This window comes from Rhipicephalus microplus, unplaced genomic scaffold (assembly GCF_043290135.1).
Source record: "Rhipicephalus microplus isolate Deutch F79 unplaced genomic scaffold, USDA_Rmic scaffold_14, whole genome shotgun sequence".
Lineage (NCBI taxonomy): Eukaryota > Metazoa > Arthropoda > Arachnida > Ixodida > Ixodidae > Rhipicephalus > Rhipicephalus microplus.
This window is the reverse complement of record NW_027464587.1, coordinates 21823481-21848119: the sequence shown is the minus strand read 5'-3', so window position 1 is coordinate 21848119 and position 24639 is coordinate 21823481. Positions and strand designations below refer to the sequence as shown.

The 24639-nt window shown below is 44.1% G+C and overlaps 1 protein-coding gene across 5 annotated transcripts in view; it reads left to right on the top strand.

Annotated features, from left to right (window-relative positions):
- The window catches only part of Polr1A (RNA polymerase I subunit RpI1), a 610310-nt gene that overhangs the window by 365382 nt on the left and 220289 nt on the right, over positions 1-24639 (top strand). For all 5 annotated transcript variants that reach the window (XM_075882913.1, XM_075882912.1, XM_037432148.2 and 2 more), the window contains 3 exons: positions 13213-13377; positions 17471-17670; positions 22731-23004. In XM_075882913.1, coding sequence (XP_075739028.1) covers positions 13213-13377; positions 17471-17670; positions 22731-23004 — 639 coding nt within the window. The remainder of the gene's footprint in view (positions 1-13212; positions 13378-17470; positions 17671-22730; positions 23005-24639) is intronic.

Here is a 24639-nt window from a genome sequence, read left to right as displayed (position 1 = left end):
CATGTGGGGTGGTGGGTAACGTCATCGCGTTTTTCCATAATGGTTTAGAATCTCGTGGAAGGTAACCATGATGTCCTTGCAGTCCTGTAAGGCCTCGGGATCTGTTATTGTCGTCACAGAAGTATTATGTCCTCCGACCTCGGGTGCCTCGTCATCGTCTATGTGTCGCACATCGGCAACCCTTTCTTCTGCGTCGCGGCAGGTTAGCAGTCTCACGACGAAGTGGGCGGCTTGTTATGGTTCAAAGGGAAGTGACATCTTTGGTCGCTGCCAAGCTCTCCCATGTGCGCGGGGAACCACTTGAGAAATTTGCCACGAGTCGCGCCAGACTTGAAATCTTCAACTCTAGGGTTTAGCATGTGCGTTGCCTCGGCAGACACCCATCCCTTCATAAAGTTTCGGACCGCTGTCTTGGCGTCACTCACGATAAGTGTGTTCTCGTTTCCACTATGAATGATTGTGAGAGCTATGGCCATTTCTTCTGCCGCCTCGGACCATGGGAGCCTTGCAGATCTTGCCATCAGAGTTCGTTCCCCCGTGTCGACCACCGCCATGGAGAAGGCAGATGCATACCTGCCAAGTCTTCTGGATTGGCCGGGAGACTCCCGCATTTTGACCGTTTTTTCCGGTTGTACGGTTGTCACGAAAATCTCCCGGGAATCGAAATTTCTGTGCATGATCTGGCCGCACTGACAAAAAAGCAGCTCAATCCACTCCAGGCTTTTCGTACCTACCCTATTTTATTATAAATGAGTATAAGAGGCGTTCATGTAAACGTACAATATAATCTCAGTGATGCGAAACCGTGGAAGATATGAATTCTTGAAATTTGCCAGCCAAATTTTTCTATGTTTATTGGGCTTCAATTCGAACGTTCCGAGAACATTTCCCAATCGCGGCAGGTGATACGCAATTTAGTACAGAAATCGTCGAATGAAGGCCGAGAGCAGCGTACTCCGAGCTTCGGATGTACGCATGCGACCGGCGCACGCACTCTTTTCTACAGTGCGTGTGATTGTCGTTGCCACAACTACTGTGGACGAAGCCGCGGTTGCTCTTGACACGATCATGTATGGCGACGACGTAACTTACAGAACGTCGAAAGTGTGCGCTCTACCAGTCAAAGCATCGCTGCTTTCCACAAAATCTGCGGAAAAAACTGTGGCAGATGCTATCGTACATGGCATGAAATGACTTAGTTTTGAATGCGCATGCGCAGCCAAGCACGTGGTGATTGTAAAATGAACCACCGTTTGCCGCAACCGCCGCGCACAAAACCGCGGTCGCAGCGATGCGATAGCGATCTACTAGCTCCGAGGGCACGCAGCGGTAAGTTAAAGGCAGTAAATACGAAAGAAATAAAAAAGCTACAGTTTCGCCGCTAGGGCGAAGCAATAAATGCTACAGCAACAACTTGGAATGTTACGCTGAGCAGATCAAAACGTGCAGCGCGCTGCTCACACACAAATGACGCACGAAAACGATATCTCGCAGGACGAGAGTATCATAACTAACAACGTTGACCGCTCGACACGTAACGCATTGTTTAAACAAAAACGATGCATGATACGTAATCACAGGTACAAATGAGTACGAACTTACAAGTTTCCCAGTTGTTATACCTCGCTGTGTATGAAAAGCGTGCTGTTTTTGCAAAAGGAGCCTGTGCAGACAACAAAGTGGCCTTTGTGGTGCCGGCAACTAACGCTTTCATTTTAGTGAAAGCCGTAGGCACACAATTCTTTCACCAAAGGATAAGCGCGCGCACAGGCATCCATCCATGGGACAAAGTGCACATGAGAGATAAGCATGCGTTAGTGCATCGCGACGAACTTTGCGCCGAGCAAGGGCGGCTTTTTTTCTTGAGTGTTCATATATATAGATACGTATACCTACACTGTGAAGGACTGCAGCGGTGGCGACAAGAGTAAAACAGCCTGGACTGTCCATATAATTGCTATTGCACTAAAAAGGGGCCAGATGCGTTTTGGCGTTCCTGTCTAAAGAATGTAGTAGTGAGCAAAGCTCTGACCCGTGCTTTTGCAACAGCCAGCTGCGCCGTCCCATTCGTTCACGTGTGTCCCAGGAAGACACACGCGGGTTGTTTTGAATGAAATAGATTCTGCTAGTTGTGTTGATTCTTTGAGACTCTCACCTTAGTGAAAAATTCTACCCTTGCGTGTTTGGCCACTCCTTGTCACTATAAGACCGCAACGCAGATGTTGAGGCTTGCGATTGAGACCCCCCTCCTACCGCCTTTTGTTTTTCGCGGTGTTTTTTTGTTTGTTTGTATGTCCTTGTTTTTTTTAGCCCCCCCCCCCCCTCCCGTTGCGGAAATCTCCCGGATTCAGAATCCTTGAACTTGGCATTTCTGCTGATGTCGATTGGCGTGGTTGTTGCTCTTGTTCGCTCTGCTGTTGTCCTCGGTCAGGCCGGGGGTATCTAGCAGTGTCGACAAAAAGGACACCTTCTTGGCTGCTGTGCTCTTTGAGCATCGCCTCCGCTCTGTATCTGCGCCTTTCGGCACGTAAATTTATATTGAACGGTATTTTTAATTGCCTTCGGATATATCGAACGTCGTGCGAGCTGGAAGGTGCGCTTCGGCACTCCCCCTCCCCCGTGATCATAGCTCAAGTGTGGCTATGCGCACGAGTTGGAAGGCGCGCTTTTGCACTCGCAGCGTCCAGCGGCCTTCGCCCGGCATCACGCCTCCACCAAAGCCCGAAACGCTCGAAAAAGGGAAGGGCGAGAGGGCTCCGACTGCACAATCTCTAACTTGCTGAACGGCCTTTTTTTTTTCGGCGTACCCGTCGTCTCGGAGAGCAGGAATGAAGGAGCTGACGTCCACCTCCTTTCGCTCTTTCTTTTATTTTTTGTTGCCGTTTTGCGAGTTTTCATCAGCCAACCATAACTCGCACCTTTTGCTGTTGCCCTCGCCAGGGACCATCGCCTCGCAAGCACTTTGTTGCTCTCACTCTCGCTTCGCCTATGTACCACCGCATGTGCAGCATTTTTTTTTTGCATGTGTGGTTTGCAAAGCCGCTGTGGACTCCTTGAATTGTCGACTTCTCGTGTAACTATGGCCAGCATCAAGAAGCGCAAGACCCCTGACTTTGCGATGAAGTTGAAGGCTATTCAACTTGTTGAGGCGGGCGAGAAATCCTGAACAAGGTACTCAGAGTGCTCCGTAGTATCCCGAAGTCGTCCTCACGGACGACTTCAGGATACCACAGAGCACTCTGAGTACCTTGTTGAAAAACAAGGCAGATATCAAGGCAAAAGGGGCGGAGAAGCGAGCGTAGGGAGCCTGTCATGTGCATGCTCCTGCTCAGGGGAATGTAAAAAAGACATTCTATGCCTCGTTTTTAGCAGAGCGCACCAAGAACGTTTCGGTGGATGGCCCGATGCTGATCGTTAAGGCCAAATGATTTGCCACTGCACTCGGTAAAACAACTTTGCCGACAATAGCGGGTGGCTTCACCGATTTAAACAGCGCTACAACATCATTGGCAAAACCATTTCTGGCTAAAGCAAAGCTGTCAGCAGACAGGACATCCTGCAGTGGATGACGAAGGAGTGGCCGGAAATCTCCGTGAAGTTATCTCCTACGGAGATTTTCAATGCCTGGCTAGACGTGAAGATGACCACAGTGTTCAACTGCTTCCGCAAGGCAGGATTCGAAACGTGCGAACTTGTGGAAACCGGTGATTATGGTATCGACGAGGAGTGCAGAGACGACGCGTTTCGCGAGTTGTCGTCCCGCTTCGCGGCTGCAGTTCCACACGAAGTGTCAGCAGACGACTTTGTGGAAGTGGACTGCAATGTCTAGGCCGACAGCTCATGTGACGAGGAAGATCGTCTGGACAAGGCGCTGGCTGGCTACACGAGCGTACTTCATCGCTGATGTGGCGGCAGCGTTCGGCATCATTCGCTGTTGTATCAGCCGCATGGAGGGAACCAGGATGTCGTACCTGGACAGCCTTCATAAGATCGAGACTAGCGTCTTCAACATTTCAGAATCAAAGAAGCAGGTCAATAATACCAATCTTTTTTTCACGCAAATGAATCATTCTGTTGCAGCATGTGTGCAGAATTATTTGTCATTCTTGAATGCGCCTATTGTAGGTGATGATCCACTATAAGTAGGCTCTTGGGGCCTTTTTCTTTATATCGAATTTTTTATATATAAAACTGATTCGCGAATTCATTCGATTTCGATATATCCGTGTTCGACTGTATTCATTGAGTATGCACGCTGTTTTTGAGCTGTTGAACACAGCATTGCTCTGCGTGACAAGAGTAGGTGCCGATTTTTTATTTGGCAACCAATACCTCCAAAATTTCGCCGAGGACGAAGAAATAAATTTTTTGGGTTGCACGTTTTTATAATGAGCTTTAGCGTCGGCAATACAGTTTCTAAGTTGCAATCTCAGTGGGCAAATCAAGTTGCTTGAGGACGTTTTGCTGTGCCGGTTCAGTTTTGTTTTACTTATATAAGTATTTGTCCCAAGCGTACTAATTATTTGGTTATCCAGGGGTTAGTCTTACATATTAGTTTAAGCTTACATAGTACAAGGCCATCAGTGCACTTTGTCACAAGATTTTTTAAAAAGTTCCAGATGTGAATTACTGAGTGCTCATTCAAATAGGTCCAAGATAGATTGTTTGATACCTTGGACTCAAGCAGGTAAATGAACTAGTTGGGTTAAATCATGAAACAATACAATATCAAGAATATGTTCAGCCTTGTTTGAAAGCGCATAGGGAAAGTCACTGTCCCAGGCTACATGGGGAACGTTAAAGTCTCCAACAAGCATAAGGCAATAAAAAGTTATTCAGCCTTTTGTAGAAGGATACGTCTGAACTAGGGGGCCTATAGAAACTGCTAATTATTAGTGCACATTCTTTCAAGATAAGCTTCATGACAATACATTCGATGTCGGGCAGTCTCATCACCTCCAGCAAGTCCTTGAATATAATCGCAACTCCGCCACTGCCCATATCTATATTGTTTCAAAGGATGCAGTAACATGGCGGTGTAATTTCATTATCAATAATATTACTGTTAGGCTATGTTTTTGTAATTACTATAACTTTCGAATATTGCACGGCTTTCTAAATGAGCTGTTTTATTGACAATGCTGGAAGCATTAACGTTTAGGCAAGTAAAACTTTGTGTGACTGCATAGTCACGCATATTTTCACCTTGCCCTAGCTCGGGGCTTTCAAACTGAAACTCTAGCTATTTATTCATCGTCCCATTTAAATAGTTTATCATCAATTCTAATTTCATCATGCACAAGCCTGACTTTCTTTCCCGATTTGCGTAGGTCAGTAGCTATCCTAGAGCTATTTTCTTATTTGCCTAGTGGCAGTGGAGAAGTCTTCAGGCACTGTCATGCGCTTTTCCTTTATGCTACAACAGTTTTGTAGAACCTTTATTTTCTCACGATGGTCGAACGATTTCAGTATCACAGGGCAAGGTTTATTTGGCTAATGGCGCCCTATTCTGTGTAATCTTTCCACTGAGCGCATGTTTTCTACTCCCAAAGTATTTTTAAAAAGCCCGGTAGTGACCTTCTCGCTTTGGGCATCGGTTGATTCGAGGTCCGTTCGATTTGCCTGCACCACGTGAACCAGTTCACGGGGTGCTGCACTTTGCCATTCGTTTCAGTGGTGCAGCATTCACGACCTCTGAATCGTGTCATTCGTTTCAAAAGGTGCAGAAGCGGTGCAGCACTGGTTCACGATTTTCGTGCACCTCCTACGCTGATGGTGCCGGCTTGGTGCAGCCGTGCATACAACTGAGCAGATGACGCAGCACTTGGGCGTATGCGCCGCATCTGCCTCTACCAACGCTGTGTGTTTTGCCAACATGTTTGCGCCTCGTAAATTGTCCGCAGCGGTTCGCTATCATTCAGTGTTAGCTGAATGGTGTAAATTAGGCCAACAGAAATGAGACCTGCACCTTGTTGGCATATCGTCATTTGTTTCAGGGGTCGCGCTGTACCTGCACCGCTGAACGCACGCTGCACAATTTCTGAACTTTGCGTGCACAGCCATGAACCAGTTCCAATTGGCGCAGGTGAATCGAACGAACCTTCGTTCTTGTTTTCTGAAATGCCGAAAACGACAAGGCTGTCGTGTCCGCTTCGGTCTTTTTTAAATTTCTTTATTTACAAAATACTGCAGGCCATGTGGCCCAAGCAGGAGGGGAAGGGTACAAGATAAATACATGTACAAACCACAATTGATTATCATAAACAAGTCAGGTAACGATAAAAAACAACTCTAAATAAAATATTATTAGGAAATAGTGAAGAAGTAATTCTGTATTGATTATGTCGAGTCCAGATGATCAAAATGCATTAGGTTCCATTCTTCTATGGTGTGGGGAAAAAAGAATATTTAAAGAGTTTAGATCTGGCAACAAAAAGGAAGAGTGTGAGGGGATGGGAATGACAGGTTTTCCTAGTCTCAGAAAGGGTTATGTAAGGACTGGGATCTATAAAAAATTTATGATTTAACAAAAAATGAAGGAACTTCAGTCGGGATATTTTACGCCTGATTTGAAGTGTGTGAAAACCGTTAGAACATATAAGATCAGTTACAGAATCCTCGCGGCTGTATTTAGAAATAATGAATCTCATGGCTTTTCTCTGTAGTCTTTCAAGACAATTAATATTTGTTTTGGTGAAAAGATCCCAAATAATGCAGGCGTATTCTAACTTGGGTCTGATAAAAGTGGTATAGGCTAAAGTTTTCACGTCATGGGATGCATGTTTAAGCGTGTGTCGAAGTAGACATAATTTTCTGAAAGCTAAAAAGGCGGTGTTAGAAATGTGGATACTCCAGTTGAGGTTGTTAGTAATGGTAACTCCAAGATATTTGTACTCCTTTACTTAAATCAATAGGTCTTGGCCAATGGAGTATGAAAACTTCAGGGTCACTGTTTCTTTAGGTATACGCAAGAGCACAGACTTAGAAGAATTCAGTTTCATGCCCCATTTATTGCTCCACTTAAAAATACTGTTTAAGGCTGCACTAAGCAAGAACTGGTCTTCAACTGTACTAATTTCAATAGAAATAATGCAGTTGTCTGCAAAAAGACGAATATTTACTGGGGCTTGTATGACATCTATTACGTCATTGCAATAAATAAGGAATAATAGTGGGCCAAGTTCACTTCCCTGAGGGACCCCTGAGGTTACTGGGAAAGAGTCAGATTGCTGTCCATCAATGATAACACACTGTTTCCGATCCATTAAATAAGCAGATATCATTAATAGGATGAAACCAGGAAAACCAAGGAACTGTAAATTGCAGATTAATTTGTCATCAGGAACTACATCAAAAGCCTTTTGAAAAATCTAGAAATGCAACGTCCATTTGTCCACCTCTGTCAAGAACAGAAGCGAAAGAATGTATGACCGTACTCAATTAGGTGGTTGTCGAAAGACCCTTCCCAAAGCCATGTTGAAAAGGGGTTAGAATGTCATGCTCATTTAAGAAGTTATTAATGTAGTCTGAAACGATATGCTGAATTATTTTGCAAGAAGATGATAAAATAGAAATCGGACGGTAATTTAAGACTGAAGATGGGTCGCCCTTTTTTAAAATCGGTTCATTGCGTGCAATTTTCCGATCGGGTGGAAGTGTCACGGATTCTAGAGAGACCTGAAAGATTGCGACAAGAAATTTGCTTAGTGGTTCATCGTAAAATCGAAGGAAGAAGTTGGGAATGCTATCAGCACCGGCGGAAGATGTTGTTTTCAATCGTAGAGGCATGTTAAGCACATCTTGTTGAGAAATATTGATATCCGAAAGGGAGGACCGTGAAATTTGAAAAGAAGGCTGAGTAGACAGGGAGAAGACACTGTGAAAGTGGGCATTCCCAAAAGCAAGATTCAAGATATTCTATTTCACTGATATCGTCAGGCATGCAAAATCTTTCACAATCACAGGTGCACGCCTGTCAGGCGTATGTTTAACATTCAGCAAAAAGTACACAGCAACAATATCATGGTCAGATAGGCCAGGCTCGATAGATACATGGTAATTAGAAAATGAACGATCAAGAAAGACGAGATCAAGGAGCGAGTCGAGACCGGTTTCATGTCTAGTAGGCTCGCGAACTACTTGTACAAAATTGTGTCCAAGCATCAAATCAAAAAGAACGTTTGCGTCACGTACAGAACCGGCACCCGATTTGATACGATCTCAGTCAATGCCTGGTAGGTTGAAATCGCCAACCACCAGAAGTTTACTTTTATTGAATTGTGAAATGTGGTTACTAATTTTTAATAAGTAATCATGGGCTGAGTCAGGTGGCCTGTAAATGGCATAAATGTTTGGTTTCCACAAGCTTTTTTTCAAGACACTGCATGTTTTTTTTTACTGTCAACTTTTTGCAGCTTGGATTCAATGGCGTTTAGCCTTTCTTGCATAGGTTTCTGACCATCAAGTAATTGTTTGAGAAGTTCCGTGTCACTAGGTCTCGGATTGAGCTCTACATCCCCGCACAACATTAACAAAGATAGTACAAGATCCCATGTGTACATAAAAAAAGCAGTTAGACAGCTTGGGTACATCAGTTGTTTAAAACAATTGCTTGTTTTAGCTGGGGAGTTAACAACACCAACTTGTACAAAGAACAGGAATTGGTTTGTCATTACGTCATTGCAATGCCAGCCTATGTGCCCACTGTGCGGATGTTCTGGTAGCAGTTCTTTTATAGCCACAGTCGATGCAGTCGAGGCGCCATCATGCGGTGTAGAAGAATTCAGCACGTGCGGTTCTTGGTCATAGGTAAACTGCTAATTATTTATTTATTTATTTATTTATTTATTTATTTATGAACACTGCAACCCTAACATAGGGTTTTGGCAGGGTGGATATACATTTGATAAGTTTACAAATCGGCAAAGAAATAAATATAAAACAGGTAAGGCATTTACACACTTTCATAACGAAAAAGAAAAAAAAAGAACAGTGGTTTGTAATAAACCGGCATAAGAACATATAGAGAAATGAGCGCTAAATTCAAGATGATCACAAGTGGAGAATGGTTACAGTGATTGAAATAAACAACAAGAGCACATGTCATAGAAATTAGACACTCGCTGCTAGAGCTGCGTAGCAAAAAGGTTCAAGGATGACTGGGAAACAACTTCGTTACTAAGGTTATTCTATTCGGTAATTGTCCTAGGGAAGAACGAATACTTGAATGTGTTATTATGGGTGGAAAATGAAGTTATTGTAAAGGCATGCCTCTGCCTTGTGGTATATCCTGTGGACAAATGAAGTATATGTGATAAGTCTAACTTAAAATAACCTTTAACTAACTGAAAGAAAAATTTCAATCTTAATACTTTATTTCGTTGTGTAGGTGTTGGGAGGTTAGCTTTTGCTAATAAACATGTTATTGAAGTACGACCAAAACTGTTATAAATAAACCTAACAGCTTTCTTTTGAATTTTTTCCATTTCGCTGATATTTTTTCTGGTGTAAGGATACCAAATTATGGATGCATAATCTAAAGTAGGTTGAACAATTGCATTAAATGCAACAAGGCGAACGGCAGGAGTGGAGTGCTTAAGAGCTCGTCTAAGATAAAATAATTTGTAATTGCACGAGCTTATTACAGTGTTAATATGTCTAGTCCAGTTAAGGTCATTCGAAATCCAAAGACCAAGGTACTTGTAGTGTTGTACCTCCTGCAAAAAAACATTATTGGCTGAATATGCAAAATGAAGAGTGTTACGTTTGTGAGAAATTTTCATGAAAACGGTCTTTTTAAAATTAACTGACATCTGCCATTTATCGCACCAACGAATGACCTTTTGAAATGCATCGTTTAAATGAATTTGATCAGCATGGTTTTCTATTTCCGAGTACAGGATGCAATCATCCGCATATAACTTAATTTTTACAGGTATATCATGTGATATATCATTTATAAACAATAAAAAGAGGAGGGGTCCGAGCACAGAGCCTTGGGGAACATCTGAGTCAACCGGTACTGTACGAGAACAATGGTCATTGAAAAAGACGTACTGTTTTCGATTCGAAAGATAACCGGAAATCTAATTTAGAAGCTGAGTATTCTTAAGAATTAAATCCAATTTGAAGAGTAATTTATTGTGAGAGACCGTATCGAAAGCTTTAGCAAAATCCATAAAAATTGCATCTACCTGTTTTCCGGAATTTATAGATACTGCGAAATCATGAACTGTAGTTACCAGCTGAGTACAAGTAGAAAATTCTTTCCTGAATCCGTGTTGTGAACGTGACAAAATATTGTGCTTATCTAGGAATTCTGAAATATGCTTATGTATTATATGCTCAAGTAGTTTACAGGAAGTTAAAATTAATGAGATCGGCCGATAGTTAATAACAGAATGAGGATTTCCACTCTTATGTAGGGGCTTGACTTTAGCAGTTACCCAGTCATCCGGAACTTGACCATCTTTCAGAGATTTAGAAAAAAGAATTGTTAGGTACTTTGAAACCCATTGTGCATAGCGTTTTAAGAACTCATTCGGTACTCCATCAGGACCTGAAGATTTTTTAACATCAAGCTTTAAAAGTAAATTAAAAACTCCCTCTTCACTTATGACAATATCCGATAGGGGTGGGCCTGCCATATCAAATGTTTCCAGGACTCCATTATCCTTCGTAAAAACTGACTTAAAATGATCATTGAAAGCATTAGAAATAACAGAGGAATCACTAGTTTCCACACCGTCAATTTCAAAAACATCAGTAGTCACAGGATTGGGCGAAATTAAACTCCAGAACCTCTCGGGAGACGAAGACATGAGACTCGGGAGTTGTTGGCCATAATAGCGTTCCTTGTCAGACAATACATTTGCTTTTAGTTGAGAAGCCAGTTCAGAAATTCTTTGTTGGAGGATACCTACGTCTTTAGAGTACCGTCTCTGATTTTTTATACATTTGAGCCGTCTTCGCAACTGCAACGTTTCCCGAGAAATCCAGGGGTTCTTTCCTTTCGATTTTTTTACAATGCGTGGAACAAACCTTTCAATACACACATTTATAAGGTCCTTGAAACGCTTCCACAAATAATGGATATCAGCAGTGCAACTCGAAAAAGAATCAAATTCAAATGATAGTAAGTCCAATATTGAAGTATCATCTGCACGAGAAAAGTTAGGGAACGAGACCCTCTTGCAATATTTCTTTAAAACAACATCAGAAAGCGTAAGTATCACAGCCTGATGATCAGATATTCCAGGGAGAACAGAGCAGCTAGCTTGAGTAGAGATTGAGCCACTAATGAAAAAGAGATCTAGAATTGAACAAGAGTCTGTCTGTATTCGTGTGAATTCATCAACGACTTGCATCATGTCAAAAGAAAACGCTATATCGATAATTCTTTCACCAATTTTATAGTTAGGCTGTTGCAAAGAGAAAGATGGCCAGTTAACATGCGGCAAATAAAAATCTCCAGCTAGAATTATCCGATCCTCAGGCTTCACATGCGCGACAAGGTAATTGTGTAATTCATCCAGAACATCCATGGAGGAATTGGGTGGATGATAAATAGCCCCAATAACATACCTGGTCTTTCCGTAATACGCTTTGCAAAATATGCCCTCGACATTACGTATGTCACGCATTTTTGTAATTTGCAATGACTGTCTAAACAGGATCGCTACCCCACCGCCTCTACTCCCACGGTCATTCCGGTACACACGGTAGCCCCGAGGAACAAATTCACTATCAAGTATATTATCGTGCAACCATGTTTCGGTTAGGATAGCAATATGGGGACTATAAGCCAGGAGGGTTCCTTCTAATTCTGTGGTTTTGCTAGTAACACTTCTACAGTTTGAATTTAGTATTTTCAGCGACTGAAGACTGCACATGCTCCGTCATTTTCCATTCTTCCTTACGGGAGCGTGATGGCATTTATCCTCATCTGTGCAGTCGATGTGCTGGCCGCCGTAGACAGCAGAGGCAGGAATACCTGTAAAAAGAACAGGAATAAGTTTGTCATGACGCTGTTCTGCTGCCAGCCGACTTATGCAACAAGAACTGATATATCAAGCATATAGCCCATTTGGCTGTTTTTTCCCCAGCTAGACATGCAGGCTATTGTGGTGTAATGTGTTTTTATCTCATTCCGATTATCTAATGCTTATTTGGCAACAGTTATATGAGACTGTGGTTACTTCTAAAATGTGGCGCTCAGCTTTTCCGGTTTGATTTTATTTCTGCCACAAATACTAGTATTTTAAATTATAGCTCATTTCACAGCAGATTTTCGACAACCCGCCATTGTTTCTTGAAATTTACATGGCTAGTTGTTTGTGAAGTATACTTCATAATGAATATTAATATTTACAAGATGCTTCAACAATGCTCTTAACTCCACTTAATGTATGACAAATTTAGTATCTGCTCCCAAAACACCGATAGCTGCTCCAAACTAGCATTTTTCGTGCTCCGAAAGCACTTATGGCTGCTCCAAAACAGTACTTTTTCTGCTCCAAAGTACACTACAAAAAGTAAAAAGTCACTTCCATCACTGCGTAGTAGATATTTGAACGCCTCACAAAAGTGAAAGTAGCCCTGGAAACAATTCCTAAGAAAATGGCCCTTGCTCTGACTCTTCCATAACTTCACCTATGGTGCACATAGTGGCACACTGAGTCACATTGTAGTGAACCAGAGAGGTGAGATTCACAGAAATGTAATCAGGGCGTGCGATTTTGTTGTCACCAACAGTTGAAGGCGTGAAAGAACTGCGTGCATGCAGCATGCCTGCGTGACCACTGTGACAACTCCCACGAAACGCAAAAGCGACGTAAGATATTTATCCTCTGATTAACGATGATGATAAGCTCATGCCAACTTGGTGGGGGGTCCCACGGTTGTGATGTTACAGCAGAGTTTCCAATACATTATATTCCATAAAAGCTACGCTGGCATCAAAAGAAAATGACTTAACAGCCAGAAAAATGCAGCTCAGTGAAACATAACAGCACGGTTTTACTGTAAAGAGTGGTCGCAAGCATTGACATGGTATGCTTGTGGTTACTGCATGATTAGAAGTCCTTCCTCCTGAATAGTCTCACTGAAATAGCAACCTACTAGCCAGACCCTTGTGATGAGATGCAAGCCACCACACATTGGTCTATGTCCATTCATTTAAAGCTTTGATTGTTATTTCTGCATCTGCTGCAGTTCCAGTATGGAGAAGACGGCCTGGATGTGCTGAAGATGCAGATGCTAAAGCCGAGCCAGTTTCCCGTGCTCATCAAAAACAGCCGAGCAGTCATAAACATGAACGACATTGTGCAGTGCGAACGGGCCACTGACCACGACGAACTGCACAGGTTAAAAAGAGCGGTAAGCATTGCTCTCTGCGTCGCTTTGCCTGCACCAAGTGCCAAGGTGTGTGCATACCTGGCTTGGCCTACATCACACTACACAGGAACAAGATAAAGGAAATGGGAATGCTGTGGAATAATGGCATTAGTGTTGCTTCTTTTCTGCCTTGCCTGTGCATTGTCGTAGTGGTGCAAAAATGAAATAGCGTATTTTTCGGCTTGGTGGCATGCACGTATCTTATTCTACATTTCTGCTGCTGCTTCGTATGCGCAAAAAGTAATGCTTATTGCACGACCTATATGTCTATATTTTATTGTCTAGGTGCGATAAGCTGTGTGTGCCAGCATTGGTAAGATAAAATTTAATCTTGTTAAAATAGTGGAATGACTGTGGCCTCAGATTGGCTACTTTCTGTCCATTCAATAAGACTGTCATTGTCACAACAACAATTTGCTGTTAGTGCAATTGTTTGCCTATCGCAGTGGCCCCAGTAGCTACTGAGCGCACCATGCTCTAATCAGCCAATGGCCATTACAAGTGATTTTTGAGCTTGTAGTGTCGTTTGCCGAGGGAAGAGAGCGATTTTCAGCTTTGAAAATTTATTGTGAATTGCAGGCCACATGCTGTGCTATAATATTTGTGTCGCGGTAGCCTGGACTATAGATCGGCAGTATTTTCTGACCGGGTTCAGTAAGTGCTGCAGCGCCCCTTTAAATTTGAAGGGGGGCTTTTGCGGCACAGGGAATTTGCTTTAAATATGTGCTTTGACTGTTTAGCACTCTTACACTGCAGTGAAACCATCTTTACAGGCAGTTACATGCAAATTAATATACACTTTTGTTCATTGCGAATACTTTCAAATTTTCAATAATTTAAATTCAAATTGAAGCAAATTTGAATATTCGACTATTAGTTTGAATATTCAAAACATTTGAATATTTGCACAAGCTTAGCGCTTTTATGTTCCTGAGACACTCTTGCACGCTCCCAACAGCTGAAATACTCAACAAATTTTAATATAAATTTTAATTAGCAAAAAACTGCAATACCCAAACCGGAACTCAGGCGAGTGCGCGTCTACATATGACAAAAAACTGTGCCAGAACCTTCCTGGTCGTGCATGATGCTGCCAAATGGTGCTACTTTTAAAACACTGTGGGGTCTCGAAATGGCGAGCGCCACGCCACACTCTTGGAATGAACGGACACAGCAGACACAATCAGTACAAACCAAACAATACGCACATTTATTTAACTAATTTAAAACGACGATATTGTCTGCCAAATCGATACATCACTCGAAATTAACAACCAAGGACAATTCTCGTGTGCTCAGATTTGGGTGCACGTTAAAGAACCCCAGGTGGTCGAAATTTCCGGAGCCCTCCACTACGGCGTCTCTCATAATCATATGGTGGTTTTGGGACGTTAAACCCCACATATCAATCAATCAACCAAGGACAATTGTACACAATAGGACCATACACTCTATGACAAACACACTAACACAACAAACACACAATAACTTGACAAACACAATAACACACCCAAGGCGGCGGTGCCAACGCTTGACTTACCACGAGGGCCCCCGGCGCACAGGCCCGCGGGGCCACGCGCCGAGGGCCCATGCTAGAGACAACCTTTCGCGGCAACCGCCACGTGCAGAAGAGACTCGCTCAACTCTCGCCCGCCACCAAGGCTTGCTTTTCGCCAAGGGTCTCTGCCAGCACTACCACTATAACAACCATATGATGATAGTGGTGCTCAACGCGAACACAACGCCATCTATCGCCTGGTAGTTGTAACCTGAAATGCGGCTTTTGGGTGAGACATGTGCACTACGCAGCGCAAACCACTTTACAGGGGGTGTCAGCATCTTCACATCTACTCAATCTTAATTCAAACCATATTCCGAAAACAAAGAAGTCAGCTACACAAGCTCTAACAAAAAAAATTACAACACATATCCTTTCATAATGTCCGTGCTCCACGACACCACCGCCGGTCGACACTGCTGCACTGTCCGGCTCGACTTCACCTCAGTACCGGTCCCGCAACAGCAACTTTGCCGTCGGCGCGACGATCTGTCACTAGTGCCGACACGTCTGCCGGTTGCGACCAGCACTCACGAGGGCGCCGGACTGCAGGCAGTTGCGCAGGTCCCAGGCGTCTTCATCGCCCGACCTCCTGACCGCATTCCTGGCCAGCGGCGCTGACGATGTGCAGAGGACAGCCAGCACTCCCGCTGAATACATTAAAAAAAAAAAAACACTACAGAAACCACAGAGCAGGGCCAAGGAAAGGGAGCATCGGAATTTTCATCTGCGTGGTATGGTGGTCAGTACTGCTAGCTAACTAACACATCGGCGGCGGCCGAGATGTCCATCAAAAATAAAACAAAAATCACTTTTCCTAATTCGTGCATCGCAAAATTAAAAAGAAAAGTGAGGGAAGCAGGGTGCTACGGGCGGCTGCACAGAGCCTTAGGCTTAGTGAGTCGCTCGGCAACAACCGGCATCCACCCAGCACCCAGCCTAGGCGCAAAAGAGGCAGCCGCAAGGAGACATCCACTCTGTGGGGCGGCCCTATCGCTCACCGCACACAGCAGCTTACCGAGCGATGGACGTCCATTGCCCCGGACGGTGTTATGACGCCCCAGCGTTGAGCTGCAATACCAGACAGCAAAGACGCCCGGCTCCTTGAGCCCAAAGAGATAGAATAAGCTATTTACAGAAAATCCGACCACCCACGAGACTTTCGCACTCACTCTCTTCGGGCCTGGCCTACAACCACGCGCTCTAAGCCTTGCTCACCACAGGATGCGGACTGCATGGCTATCGTCCTAATTCAACGTTTTGAAAACCAATGGCAAAAAAACAAACAAACTTGCGAGCAGGAAAAAAGATAAAAACTCAACCTGCCGATCCGTTCAGACACATCACAAATTCAATCTCCTTGCTTCTCAACAAAGCACACTGCCGACGCTAGCAATGAGAAGTCTCCCGTAGGCTTACTCTTCCCTGGCTCAAACAAAAGCTTGCACCGAACAGCAAAAAACTGTCGTCCGATATTCCAAGAGCCCCACGTTGGGCGCCAGTGTAGGGTTCCAAAATGGCGAGCACCACGCCACGCTCTTGGAGTGAACGGACACAGCAGACACGGTCGGTACAAACCGAAGAACCATACACGCTTATTTAACTAATCTATAACGACGATATCATCCTCTGAATTAATACATTAGTCGTTATCAATATGCTAGGACATTCGTACGCAATATTACCATACACTTCATAACAAACACAATAACACGACAAACACACAATAACATGACAAACACAATAACACGACAAACACAATAACACACCCAAGGCGGCGGCGCCAACGCTTGACTTACCACGTGGGCCCCCACCGGTGCGGGCCGCGCCGAGGACTCACGCTAGAGGCAACCGTCCGCGGCAACCGCCATGCGCAGAAGAGACTCGCTCAATTCTCGCCCACCACCAAGGCTTGCTTTCCACTAGGGCGCTACCACTGTAACAACAATGATGATGATTGTGGTGCTCAACGCGAACACAAAGCCATCTATTGCCCGGCAGTTGCAACCCAAAAAGCCGCTTTTGGGCGGGACACATGCGCCATGCAACGCAAACAACTTTACAGGAGGTGTCAGCACCCCCCCACAACATTCACGCTATTATGATGAATATATGGTGAATTGTGTATGGCCACAGCACAACACCATTCGCTACCTATTGCCCATTCACCAACACGAAAAAGGAAATCGCTTGCTCAGCCAAGAAAGCGCGGGCAGAACCCATACAATTCATAGCAGACAAGCAGACGCTGCAGTGGCACATCAGTTCCGTCACTTTCGTTTTGCAAAAATCAACGTCACACACAAAATTGCCATTAATTCTGGCAAGCGAGGGGACGATTTAGAAGCAAGCTATGAAATTCATTTGAAAGATATCTGCAAAACTCTCAAGCTTGAAATTTTTGGCATGATTGGTGCAAACGTGTTTGTGAACGAACTGAGTGAATTTTATTGAGATCCATTGACATTGAAAATTTGCAGAGTTGGCCTTTAAAGTAAGAGGCATATCGTATTCCAGGTGCGCAAGTGGAGAAAGAAAACGGACAAAGATGTTGAAAGTGAATCACGCAGGCAGAGTGCCTTCACCCTTTTCTCTAGAACAAAAGGGTTGCTAGTGCGTGATGAGCACTTGAAGTTCTTCCACCAAGCAACTTCCGAGACAGCTCGCCAGGCTATATTGGAGGCCTACTTCAACCTCGATGAACGGACACATCACAAGTAAGGCTTTGTGTCTACTTGTAAAAAATTAGTTTTCAATTGAACAACCATACAAAATTGAATGCAGCCATACAGTTTCACACCTCTAGACAGTAGTGCAGGTTTGTCTCAAAAGTTTGTGCATTCACAACAATGACAACGAAAATGGTGATACCTTCTCCCCCTTTTTATGACCCACATAAATGATTGTGCAGCCACAAACGGACTGTGTCATCATAGCAAAAGAAAAGCTATGCGCTCAGGCTGTCTCTCTTCTTTCTTCCGCATTTTTGCACAGTTCTCTTAAAAATGACTTCTCTAAGAAAAATATACTCACAGCATGGTGCTAAAATGCTCACTGAGCCATCGAATTGTTTTTTCCATTCACATTTCTTGAGTATATAATTTTCTGCAGTTAATGATGCTAACGAGCAAAACAAAAATAATTTGCAAGCTGCCTTACACAAATGTGTGGAAGCCTTACCTACATAGCCTTCTGTTACGTTGGCGGCAGACATGCCGCCAGAGACATGAACTAGTCGGTGTCACCAGGCAGAAGACAACGTTTATTGACCGCTTGAAACTTATATCACGAAAGAGGGGAAAGGGGGCAGAGAGGGAACAAAGAGAGAGAGAAGACGCATGCACATGCTGTTCTGCATCCACTTTGGCAACCGCTGGCGTTACAACACTTCTTCCACCTTAGTAACTATAACGTTCCACCGTTTTTTTTCTTCTCGTGGACCATCGTATTGGCTGTGATACTGCAGACGCGTTCTTGGCGTCTTCAGTCGTCACTTCGCTGTCAGGTAGCGCTGATTCTCGAGTGTCCTTGCTCTCCAAGAACATTTCCTTATCGCACTTTCGTACTTGGTCCATATGGCGACGGACAATCCCTGCCTCAGTCTCCACTTCCAAAAGCCGAGCACCGGTCGTGGCCTTGACCCTTGCCGGCGTCCATTTGTTGCCCATTCCGTAATTTCGCACATAGACGAATTGACCTGATGCGAAATTCCAGTCAGTGTCTTCCGTCGGCTTGGCTGAGACGCTGCGTTGGTTCTTTGGCGGAAAAGATAAGTCCAGCCTTGTGCGCAACCGGTAGCCCAAAAGTATTTCCGAAGGTGAAAGGCCGGATTGTTGAGGGGTATTTCTACAGTTGCAAAGTACTCGGGCCAGGGAGGTCGTCAACTCGGCAATTCCAATCTTCTTTAATGTGTCCTTCACAGTCCGCACAGCACCCTCAGCCAGCCCATTGCTCTGTGGATGGTGTGAAGATGTGCTAATGTGAACAATGCCATTGTGCTCCATGAATTGACGAAATTCGAAACCTGTGAATGGTGCTCCATTATCTGACACCATCGTACCTGGTATCCCAAACAGGGCAAAGATTGTTTTCAGGGCCTCGATGGTACTGCGGGAATCGGCATGTGCTACTGGCACAGCCTCAATCCATTTATTATATGAATCAACCACAGTCTACACCATCTTGCCATCCAGTGGTCCCGCATAGTCAATATGAAGCCGCGACCACCTTTCGCCCGTCTCAGTCCAGTTTACAGGAGTTTGCGCAAATGGTATAGGCAGTGCTTGAACGCAGTTGTTACAGTTGGCGGCTACGCGTTGTATGTCTTGGTCCCACCTAGGCCACCAAAATATCGATCTTGCTCTAGCCGTCATTGAAGACACTCCCTGATGGGAGTCATGCAGTAGCGTGAGAAACTTCTTTCAAGTGGCCGTAGGTATCACCACGCGATGACCCCAGTACAGCAGGTCGTTTTCCACCGACAGCTCATATCGCTTCATATAATATTCTGAGAGTTCGTCATCTTCTTTCACACTCCGTGGCCAACCACTGCGGGTGTATTTGCATACTTGAGAAATGACGTGATCTGTCGCCGTTAATACTTGCAATTCTTTCGTTGGCATAGCAGCGATGTCCTGCTGACTTAGGGACAAAATGACTGGCGTGATGTCCTCCAGTTTCGATGCATTCTGTGAGGCTATAGGTAAACGGCTTAGTGCGTCGTCGTTGTACAAAGTATGCTGCAAATGGTACCTATAGGCGCCTAGCGTGATGGCCCATCTCTGTATCCGAGCTGCTGCTGCCATGGTAGGAGTTGGCTTGTCCGCCCTCAAGAGACCCAGCAAAGGTTGAGGATCGGTCAATAGAGTAAACTCTCTTCCAAGTAGATAGTCGCGAAGCCGTGTGACACCATAGACCAAAGCCAGTGCCTCTCGCTCAATCTGGGAATAATTCTTCTCGGCCGAGGTCAATGTTCGTGACTGAAAACCGATTGGTCTATACTGCCCATCCACTCGATGAAAAAAAGCAGCTCCTACACCATACGGAGAAGCATCACATTTTAAGAACAGCTGTTTTGACGGATCAAAAATGAGTCAGTATCGGAGCAGCACACAATGCTTCTTTAGCTTTATCAAAAGCATGCTTTTCTGTGGCCCCCCATGACCATCGGGTTGTTTTTTCCAAAAGTACAGTAGTGCCAGTAGAGTTGACAGGTTCGGTGAGAACTTGTTGTAAAAAATTAGCATTTCCAAAAATGATCGCAGCTCTGTAACATTCCGAGGGGCGGAAGCATGTGTGATGGCCTCCGCGTTCTTTTCTGTTGGGTGCAACCCTGCGTCGTTGATTTGTTGACCTAGATAAACCACAGAGGCCTCGTTTATCCAGCACTTGTCGGCGAAAAGTTTAATGCCGTGTTCTCTGAATCGTTCCAAAACCTGTCGAAGCTTTACATAAGGCTTGTCTGCAGTCTCCGCAATCAAAACATCGTCCAAGTACCCTTGCACCCCGAGTATTCCTTGTAGTATAGACTCGATCGTTGTCTGGAATCTTGCCGGTGCTGAAGCGATTCCGAAGGGCAACCGGTTGTAGCAAAACAACCCTTTATGTGTGTTTATGACAGCCAGCTTTCGGGATTTTTCGTCCAATGCAATCTGATTGTAAGCGTCTCGCAGATCTAAAGTACTGAATTTTTCTCCGCCTCACAAATTCGCGAAGATGTCATCAATGACTAGCAAAGGGTATCGCTCCATTTCACACCCAGAGTTTAATGTTACCTTGAAATCTCCACAAATGCGCACAGCGCCGTTGCTCTTCAATACTGGTATTATTGGTCTTGCCCAATCAGCAAATAATACCGGAGATATTTTGCCAGCTTCTACTAGTCTATCTCTCTCAGCAGATATCTTATCTAGCAGCGCAAAAGGAACCTTTCTAGCCTTGCAAAATTTTGGAACTGCCGTGTCCTTGATGTAAAGTTTAGCTGGTGGGCTCTTGACTAACCCAAGACCTTCTGTGAATACGTCTGCATATTCGGCCATTATGGCACCAGTTCCTGCTGCCTTATGTTGGCTTTCCACACCGGTTGGCGTAGTGATGTGCAGAACCGGTGTTCCTTCTGCTGCAAGCTTCTCCAATAAGTCTCGTCCACACAGGCTGGGACCTTCACAATCTAACACGGTAAGGTTACAGTCAACCTCCGCCGACATATAATTTGCCTTCATTGCCAATATGCCTAATACAGGTAGTTTGCCCTAATAACAAGACAGCTTTAAATAGGTATTCTGCAGCTGGGGCTAACGATTGCGATGTGCCTCATACGTTTCTTTACGAACTATGCAGACAGGAGAACCTGTGTCCACGTCCATCTTTATAGTGACACCATTCCATGTGATAAACTTCCTTATGGGCGGAACCAGGAGCTCAGTACCAGTGACGGACCAGATTTGCAATGCCCTAGAGTCACTGTCATCACTATGGTCTGTATTTTTTGCAGTTAGAGCTGGCGTTTTTCTGGTGCCGCCCGTCCTTGTACACATGCGAGCCAGGTGCCCTTGCCTACCACAACTGTAGCATCGACGGCTCTTTTGAAAGCATGAAGCAGCTTTGTGAACATACTTGCCACAGCATTTGCATTGCCGCGGCGCATTTCTTTGCTCCTTCATTATGGTATCAGACGTGCGCCGTTTACAAACGTTCAAAACCGTCGAAGTAACAGTGTGTTCATCTATCTGCTGCGAACCATATTCTGCACTTTCTGCTGGCAAAGAAAGGGCTTCTGCTTCTTCAAGAGTCAAGTCGCTTGTTTCTAGCAACTGTTTTTGCAAACTTTTCGAGCGAACACCACATACGATTTTGTCTCTCAGCATTCTGTCTAACATGAACGAAAAATTGCAGTTCTGGGCATTCTTACTAATTTTCAACAATGAACGCTTTCACGGACTCCCCTTCCTGTTGCTTACGGTGAAAAAAACTTGAAGCTCTCCGAGATCTCATTAGGCATTAAGGCATAAAAGTCATTCAGCGTTGCTACTACTTCCCTGTAGCTGAGACCGTTTGGCAGACGTGGCGCCACTCCTCCGCATAGGACTTCTATCGTCTTTGACCCTAATGCAGCGACCAGCAGTGCCCTCTTCTTAGCTTCATCAGTAACTTCATTGGCATCAAAATACGCTTCAACTTTTACAAGATAAGCATTCCACTTATCTGTTTCCTGGTAGCACTCCGGGAGCCTATGTGCCATGGTTGTCACTTGATTTCACGCTGAGTCAGCATTGCAGAGCTCCTGTCGTATAGTCGACACTGAAGGGCCAGTGACGCTGGGCTAGCATCGGCATAAGCGTTTTCGGTGGGTCACATAAACTCGTCGCCACTGTTACGTTGGCGGCAGAGACGCCCCCGGAGACATGAACTAGTCGGTGTCACTAGGCAGAAGACAGCGTTTATTGACCGCTTGAAACTTATATCATGAAAGAGGGGAAAAGGGGAGGAGAGGGAACAAAAATAGAGAGAAGACGCATGCACGTGCTGTTCTGCGTCCACTTGGGCAACCGCTGGCGTTGCAACACCTTCGTTGCAGTGTCAGGATGAGTGGTCGCCAAGTGCACGCGGTGGAATATCAACTCCAGTGACATTGTTTGAATGACCACTACAGGTGACTTCATGTCTAAATGTTATTTTTAACATTCAGGTCTTGTGTTGTCCACACTGCGTAAGATTTCTACAAACTTTCTATGCAAATCTATAGACAGAGCTGAATGTTGCGAACAATTCGTTCCAGACTCAACAAATTCATTGTGAAGCGTGCAGACCCAGTCTGTTCGAAGCTGCGGAGTGACGTCCATCTTGGAGCTGTGTCTGAACGGCTGGACACATTAATTGAAGACTACATTGAGAGAAATCCTCATGGCCTGCTCTTGGCTGATAAATCGCAAAAAGGGCAAGACATGGAAAAGAACACTGTCACCGCGGATGAGTTCCGGAAACTGGTTTACATGCGTAACATGAAAGCCATCTGTGACCCGGGGGAACCAGTGGGTCTGCTAGCTGCTCAGGTGAGTCTGATGCTGAGACATTGAAGAGAAAGAGGTAACTAAATGCAAACAATTGTGCCCACAAAAAGCAAGCAAGCTTTCATGTGTATAGAAATGGGCCCAGCCAGTTTTGCGTTGCATGGTGGGCATTGTTTATCAAATTTCAATGAGCTGTGGCTCATCATTCATATGCCAAACTGGCCTGTGCATTTATGCTCGTCTTATAGAGCATATCTTGTCTATTAAGCATGATGTGCGCTCACACTTGCTGTTCTATTGTGCATCACTTTCTGTCTGATGGGAAAAAGCAGAAAAAAACCTTACCTTGTGAAGTATCACTTGAGGTATACCACGCACAGAAGGGGAATGGATGCATCAGTGGGCCTTTGATCTTTTTGTACAAGAGTGAATGCCCATGTTTAGGTGGTGCGGTGTCATAGGTATTTTGATTGTTCCTTGTGCCTATATTGAAATACAGTAGACTCTCAGTAAGTGGAAATCTGTAAAGCAGAACTGCTGCCTAAATGGAACAAGTGCTTTTTATCAGATTGGTTTCATATTTGTATTCTACACCCCTGGTCATCTCTCAGTAAATGGAACTCCTGTTAAATGGAACACACTTTCCTTGTCCCTTCAGGTTCTGTTTAATAAGAGTCTATAGATGTTGCTAAGAAAATGCATATGTGGAACCCTGCTTATAAGAGATGTCTTATTTAAAAGACAAGAATCGCTCCACTGTGCATGTACCTTATAAAGGGGTTCAACTGTAGTTTGTTTGTGCTATGCTTTTTGGTTGTTCACATATTTGAAAATATGTATATTTAGGTGATCTGTGAAAAATAAGCTAGACGAAATTCTGGAAACCTGTCATGTCCTCTTTTTGTTTTTTTCCTCGTTCTCAGTTGTGCCAAAAAAGTTTTCGTGAAACTTTGCACCAACTTGGCCATCATTACACTCTGCTATGGCACAAATCCTCCTGCCACGTCTGGGAGATTGTTGCATAAAGCCGCACCAAAGTTGAATTTCAACTGGGCAAACTCGATCTTTAGGGATTAGAGATGCAATTAGAGATGCCGAATAGCAATTAGAGGTGCCGAAGAAGCAGGATCGCTCAAATAAGTCGGAGAACATGGAAGGGACGCTTAGCTGGTTGGTGTCCTTCTGAAAGAGACCAGGCGTCCAAACATGGATTTTAATAGTAGCTGCATTTGAAAGGGAGATATGCTATAGTATCAACAATGTTTTCTAGCTAAATTCTTATGGGCATTTTGAACAACTTCTCTTTGTCAAACACAACAACCAGTTATGCTGCAAGATTACCAGAAAGCTAGCCTAGCGAAGAGTGCTATTTATTTTCTTATAATGTTGTTTACCAAATTATAATTTTTTGTTAACGTTATTTATTTATTTATTCAAAGTACTTTACAGACCCAACAGGGCATTGTGTAAGGGTAGCATAAAAGGAATACATACACAAATTGGTACAATTTCCATACAAACAATAACATGAACTAATTGTCAATTATTACACATGTCCTAACAGGAATAACAATGAGAAAATATTAATAGTAATCTTAATAGGAATAGAATGGCAATGAAAATTAGATGAGTATACGCGTGAGATAATGACGTAAAACAAGCTATATGAAAACAAGC